This window comes from Chinchilla lanigera, unplaced genomic scaffold (assembly GCF_000276665.1).
Source record: "Chinchilla lanigera isolate Chin_1 unplaced genomic scaffold, ChiLan1.0 scaffold00039, whole genome shotgun sequence".
In the NCBI taxonomy this organism is placed as follows: domain Eukaryota; kingdom Metazoa; phylum Chordata; class Mammalia; order Rodentia; family Chinchillidae; genus Chinchilla; species Chinchilla lanigera.
In genome coordinates, this window is record NW_004955440.1 from 17,389,619 (window position 1) to 17,396,990 (window position 7,372).

The window sequence follows — 7,372 nt, forward strand, 5'->3', positions numbered from 1 at the left end:
TTCCTGAGAAACTATTTTGTAGACAATAATATGTAAAATGATAACCATTGATAATTTCCTACCATTTTGTCTGTAATTTGCTAAGTCCCCCCTATTATTATGTTATCCTTCTTTTATTCTTTAAAATAAAAAAAATAATAATAAAAAAAAATTCAAGTTTACATCATCCACCAAAAAATTACCTTCCTTAACCAAAAGGATGGATAGGGAATGCAGGACTATAAATACTCAATTATCATGTAAATATTTGGGAGGAGCTAATAGCAAAAAACTCTTACTTCCTATAGAATTACTGATGTTTAATGAGTAACCTACAATAAACACTATGAATTTAGAGAGCCAACACACCTATCCTTTTTCACACCTAATACCAAAGGCCAGAGAGACTGCATGCTGCTTTGCCAGGTGACTAGATTTGAAGATACAACTTAAGGACAAGTAGGCTTATTCAACAAATTCTTCAATATTATGTTCTACATTCGCTAGTAACAATAAACATATTTCCCCCTTTTCTCGGGCAGGTCAGAAACACTTTTAAAAAAAAGAAATTTTTCTGAAAAAGTTTGGAAATTAAAGTCAATTTTTACCATATTAAGTTTCAGTCTTGGGATGACGGGGTATGTGCTCTATTTGTTGTCTTTATTAACCTGCCGTTTGGTTTAAGGGAGCTCTGGCCAGCGCTATACCAGCAGAAATCTATACTGTTTTAACTTCGAATCTGGATACATAATATTTTCTGAAGTAAGACGAGGGCAGCGACGCAAACTGGGCTGCCCCAATACAAGAACCCGAAGACACAGCCAGTCTCTGTCTAAGCAACCTGGAAATATCTGGGCCATGTTACTCTGGCCAGCGACAAACGGATGTGTGGTTTCTGACAGGTGAAGAAGGTAGGCAATCTACTGTTGACCAGCACGACCTACGGGCAGTGGCACTCCGGCAAGGCAGGAAGGTGGAGCTGGGCTAGAACATGGCGGGAGGCCAGAGGGCCATGCTGCATGCTGGGGTGAGCCCCACGTTTGGATAATATGTACGTAGAATTTAATAAGTAAATTATAGGTACGAGGAAGAAAAATACATTTTTATCATTTTCTTAAGGGAAAGAAAAACCTCAACCAAACCAAACAACCTTGGTTACCTGATTTTCCGAGGACTACCAATGGAGGTTTTTGTAATCCTATTCCAGGCAAATGGGACTCTGGACAGTCATAGGCTATGATGCTGGAGGCCCTTGATAAATACACCTATAACCTGATCACAGGTTAGCTGGGCCCACACCTCCAGCGTCTGACCAGCGATCTAAACCAAATCTATTCCTACTTCTCCCCTGTTTAAGTACTGTAGTTGCTCCCCAGGCCCATTTCACAAATGAATACCCTCAAGTAGTAACCCCACGTGACTTCCTACGAAAGAAAGGGGTTTTATACAAAGGATATGTTTCATATGAGAATAGCTTCTTTGCTTTCTTTCTTTTACTGGTACCAGGAATCGAACTCAGGATCTTGCGCTTGCCTGCCAGGAAGGTGCTGTGTGGAATTCCAAATGTATATTAGGCTTTCTATTTTAAACGATTTAAGAAGTCTTACTGTGACGAAAACTGCCAACTATTTACTTAATTTCCAAACTTATTCGACCATGGAAAACATTTTCAGTATAACAGCTATTTATAAATTATAAACACTTCACAGAGTGTATCATAAAGCTCCCTGAAACGTTGCCATGGGCCTAGGGAGCAAGTACGGTATTTAAGCACGGGAGAAGTGTGAACAGACTGTGCCAACCTGAGAAGTTTAGAAGTTTAACCAAGTGACCCAGCAGGGGCCAGAGTCCTTACTTAGTCAACATCCTCATCCCGTGCCAAGAGGAGGGCACGGAGATGGTGTGGGCAGGTAGGCTGTATAAAATATAAAGGAGGAAAAGAGGCTTGCTTCCCCCCTTTTTGCTTTTGTTGTGTTCTGCCACCCTAAACTGTTGCTCCCACCATGCCACTCTGCCTTGGAGCCAGCTGATTATGGACTGAAACCTCCACAAACTATGTGCTAAATAAACGTTTCCTTTCTGAATTTTGGGCGCCAGGGAGAAGTAATTAACACGTACCTCTTTAGCAAGGTACACTGCCTCCCTAACAGACTGGCTTTCTTCTACTTTTTCAGTCTCTTCTTTGCTCTCAAACCATACCCTACTCTCCTTTACTAAGCCTGCTATGCACAAATCTTATTGTTTCTTAGTCACAAAGTTCTTTCTATGTGTAGTATATGTTTGCAATACATAATAAATATGTTCACTGGTATCAGTAGATAATATATTGCATCTTGATCCTTGTTCACTTCCCCACCACACCCTCCCATTTCTGTACATTCCTGTGTGCCTTGAAGATCCACCAGCTCAAGTGAAACTCCTGTGACATTTTCTCACATACCTCTTAACCCTACCCTTCTTCTTCATCCCCTAGATTTTTGTAATTTCCTTATCCTACAGTATTTTACCACCTGTTTCTTCTTTCTTTTTGCTTTAGTTATTTATGCCTGCATTTCCCGAGTCTACCATAATGCAGGGCACATAACAAATGCTCAGTAAACACTGGATGAAGGGATCTATAAATATGCATTAACAAGCCAATAAATGGACTCAATGATAATCTATTATAGTAACCACCATATGCGTTCCAACGGTTGTGAACATATGACTTTGCAGAGTAAAGGTAAAAATGAGTGACCTAAGGTACACTTACCCACCCCACTGACTCGGGCGACAGGTGACTAGATTGTAAGGACTGCCTTCAGGGAATACTCATGAAACCGCTTGGCAGTGCAGATGGTTAAAGCAGTGAGTCATCTTCACTTACATTTTTCAGTGTCTTAATTTCTCATAAATCAGAGGAAAGAGTGGTTTAAAGATACTTTGAGGAGTCAGAGGGAGGGCATAAGGTAAGACAGAGAACAGACACTTATTTGAGAAATCTTCAACCTAACTTAATTTCCTTTTCACTCATGAGACTTGACTTTACTCAGATCGTCTGATCTACCACCCATACTGCCATGGTCACCTGCTGAAGGCAAACATACTGTTCCTGTGAGAATGTTTTACTCTGTTGAAGGCTCTAAACGTAGTTCCAAAGAAGAACCGTTAATCTACCCTTCACAAACATTGACAATTCTTTCATTTGGGATATGTAGCATTTCCTCACAAAGCAACCGTCATCCTGCATGTATTTATTGGCAATTACCATGTGCTAACCTTAGCAGGAACACAGACAAGATGCTCTCTTTCTCACCTGCATAATTCCCGAAGCAGCATCAAGGCACAGTCTTCAGTGGACCCTTGGTGAGATGTTGGAGTGTGCACTCTATTTTGGAAACTAATGTTTTTAAGTTTTACATCATCTATAGAGCCCATTTCAGTGGTTTTTAAAAAATGTAGCAGCATGGAAGAGCCCTGCCTTTTTTAGTTAAAACAAGTTGCCTTCAGAATGTCAAAGCAAAGGAGATTCTTAGGAAGGACTCTACTTCTCTCTAACAAGTGCAGAGTCCAACAAGCTTTCAGAATGAGCAATGCGATTTACCAGGAGAACAATGTCAATGCCCATACCCTGTTCATTCGCACCCTTTTCTTCTCTCTCATGGTGAATTGTAGGGTGATTTTGGATTAGTAGCCTAAAAAAGACATGTTTAAACTCCCTGTGTGTTATTAATGGTGGATGTAATAGTCGATTAAAGGTGTGACTATTCTATGTACCAACAGCAATAGAAGCAACACTAAGAACACCATTGTCTAGTTAGCTCTTCTAAAGATCTCAAAAAGTTGAACATCTCATTCCCTTTCACGGCAGCTGTGACTCAGGTATGACAGTTATCACGAGCCTCACTGAGAAGCTTAGGCAAGGCGGAGATGAGTGGTTTCACGTGGTTAGGAGGTAACTGACTAGGAGTGCCCCTTGAGGGGTCTTCCCACCAGACTACTAATTAGCTGGTTGACAGGGCGTAGGGCAGACGTGGGAGGAAGAGAGAGAGGAAGAGAGGGAGGGAGGGAGACAGACAGAAACCCTGACTGCTCCAGGACTCCGCTCCTTCTGTGTCCATGCTAGGCTTTTCCTCAGTTATTCGGCACTTCTCTATTGAGATCAAAAAAGCAAACTGGAAAGACATTCACAAATGTTCCATGTGTCATCCTGGTCTGAAAGGACCACTTCTGTACATCTTACCTAGGCTGGACCGGGTGTTCGAACGTTCAATTATTGCTCTCTTGCTGGGATTGTTCAGGACAGACCTCTTAGCAAGAGAAATGTCAGCTGTCACTCTTGTTATTGATATCCTAGGAATAGGAACACAGAAGAGAACAAGCCAGTGAAAATGTTACGGGCTCTGCAAGTCATTTACAACCACAGTACTTAATAACCACTTTACATATTACAGTGGAACCACAGCGCAGGAGGCGTCAGCCACAACTATTTCAAACAGGCTTTGGCAAATATTAAAATACAAACAGAGCAGAATGAAGGAAAGATTTTGGTTATTTAACTGAAAAATTATTCCAGTAAAAATGCTCTACCTCCACATGGCCTGCCTTGCCAAACTCCCTTTATCATGCACACCGCACCACACCAGGAGGGACTCAAAACATATGAATGAACCATGCTCTTTCTAGGAAGCAACCATATAAATTCTCCACAGTTCACAGCTGACTTCCTCTTAAACAAGACCTTCAGAACCAAAGATTCTCCCCCCGCGTTTCAACGCTGCTAGCCGAAGGAGAAAGCCTCTTCATTTTGATCATCAAGGACAATTAACTCATTAATAGTTAATTTATGACACATGCAGCATTTCTCCACGGGCCCAGAGGGAGGCTTCGCTGGCTAGACTGTGAGCACATGGCTGCTCCTCTGCAGGCAAGGGGCTCCGCGGCCCGTTCTGGGGGACTCTGAATGCACGCGGTGGGCGCAGTGAGGCAGCGTGAGGTCCGGGTGAGTGCGCCGCAGAGCTGCGGTAAACTAGAACCTTTCCTGCAGCCACACAAGAGAAGAATAGAAACCCGGTAAACGAAAGGAGACAGGAGTCTATGTGGAGAGGATTTACCAGTTGAGAGCATCTGGAACTTCACCCTGTACAAACTTTATTTTAAACTGAGATTGCTGGGGCTGGGGATTTAGCTCAGCAGCACAGCGCCTGCCTGGCAAGCACAAGGTCGTGACTTCGATTCCTGGTACCGGAGAAAAACCAAAAACCAAAAAAAAAAAAAAAAAAGATTTACATAAACTGAGACTGCTTAACTTCCACCTATTATCCACCTGCAAATGCACAGTCTGCCTTCCTCAGCCAGCTGCTGCCATCAGCAGCCTTTCTCTGTCCTCCTCTCTGCAGCAGCCGTGTCCCAGAGGGAGGACGAGGAAAGCGGCAGCCCTTCCCTCGCAGGCGGTGTGATACAGCCACTCGCCTGCCTGCTTCACCTCCTTGGGGGCTGTTAGCGATCACGGGATCACATGTCCCCTCACACCTGGTTGGGCACAATGCCTTGGGCAGTCAGGAGGCGGAATATCTAACTCCAGTGACCCAAGCCTTGGGGAGGATTTAAAACCCGCCTTTTCACAAATGGGTGGAAGTCACTTCTTTAGAGCAACAGGCTGTGGGGCTGGGGATTTAGCTCAGCGGCACAGCGCCTGCCTGGCAAGCGCGAGGTCGCCTGGTACTGGGAAAAAAAAAAAAAAAAAAAAAGAAAAGAAACAGGCTGTGCAAAGACTCTAATGCCATTTTACAGCGAAGCACCGCTGGCCTATATTGTATTTATATGCTGTAGGTGATCCACACTTTTTGATTTTTAGAATTTTTTGGCCCTAATAACTATGTGAGACACCCTTAAATTGTCCTCTGCAGAAACCAAGAATTTTGAAGAAATACCTCAGGGATCATTTGGAGAACCAGATGGCAGGACTCCAGCTTTACCGCTGTCAATGCCCAACACCTCTGCACTTCTGGTTTTATTTTGGGGTTTATATATAATTTCACTGTAAAAATTTAATTGCTAAAGTATGTTGGAAACACTGACGTAACAACTTCCTCATTTTCACCAAGGAGGAAACGGAGACAGGGAGAAAGTTCCGCAAGGTTCTCCGTGCTACAAGGGTTCAAACGAGTGCGCTGGGAACCAGGCCGCGGTGTGGTCCGCTGACCCCTAATTCTCTGTCAGTTCGGCTTTCCTCTCCGCCAGCCCTGGGTCCTCCGAGACGAGCCATGTCGTCAAGCGCAGACACATGACCTTGGCCCTGAGATGGTCGGGAACTAAGTCAGGTTGAAGTGGAGGGAACCGCACATCCAAGTCTCCTTTACTCCGCTGCCCAGTGCAGCTTTGAGGCACAAAAGCTCACCGGCAGCTCCTTTTCTCTACAGAACAGAACAGAGTTTGCGTGCTGCTGGGTCTCTCGTGTGAAGACTGGAGTTGCTGGGTAGAAGCACACCACCCTGTTCCGGAGCGGCCCAGACAGATCACTGGAGACAAGTGAATTCCCTTAGGGACAGAGCTCAACCTTCCAGAATAACGGCTTTTGCTAGGTCCAAAGATCCTATCCTGCTCAAGTGAAAATCAAACTTCCTAGTTCTACACAAGCACAGCAGCGACTTTTGGTTCTAAACATGGGAAGGGACAGTTAACAGTGCACACTCTTTTATAACCCTCTACGTCTTTCATAAAAGCATTTTCATAACACCGTTTTAAAACACAACAAAAGCTTAAAAAATACAGCAAAAAAAGGCTTAGTATATTAAAAACAGAGGAAAAGGTATGGGCAATAAATGGTTCTTTTGCTTGTTTTATTTTCCAGTAAAAACACAAGTTCATTTGCTAATACAAGTTATTTGTTAATAAAAATAAACATGTGTGAAGTAGCGCTCAGAAAAAAGACAGAGGCCTAGAAACGGTTCAATAAGACAAAGTAGGAGGTTCTCTTTTAAAAATATTTACTATTATCAAAATTAGACCCTTAAACCCAAAATTCTTTATAATATACACATTTTTACATAATATATATATAATACAAATTTACGTACCCCCTACTGTCTTTGAGCTCCGGTAAGCACCTTTCTTAATGCCCATCTCTATAGTTTCCTTGGAAACTTTTCTGTGACATAAGTAGTTACACGCCGGCAGGTAGAGGACTAATAGTTCAGTTCCCCAGAAGACTGGGTGTAGTAGCAAAAGTCCTTAAAAAGTAGCAAAACTTACAGCGGTACCTTGACTCTCCAACTTAATTTTTTCCATAATTCTGCCTGCAAACCAAACCGGATGAGAACCCAGCCGAAGTTCCCCGTGAGGCCAACACTGAACCTGACCACTGTATTTGCGTTCTCTAAATTCAGTGACTCTGACTCCCAGGTGTTTTTAC

General features: G+C 43.1%; 1 protein-coding gene across 2 annotated transcripts in view; it reads right to left on the minus strand.

Moving 5' to 3' along the window:
- The window catches only part of Cacnb4 (calcium channel, voltage-dependent, beta 4 subunit), a 132,451-nt gene that overhangs the window by 24,623 nt on the left and 100,456 nt on the right, over positions 1 to 7,372 (minus strand). For both annotated transcript variants that reach the window (XM_005390810.2, XM_005390811.2), the window contains one exon: positions 4,202 to 4,311. In XM_005390810.2, coding sequence (XP_005390867.1) covers positions 4,202 to 4,311 — 110 coding nt within the window. The remainder of the gene's footprint in view (positions 1 to 4,201; positions 4,312 to 7,372) is intronic.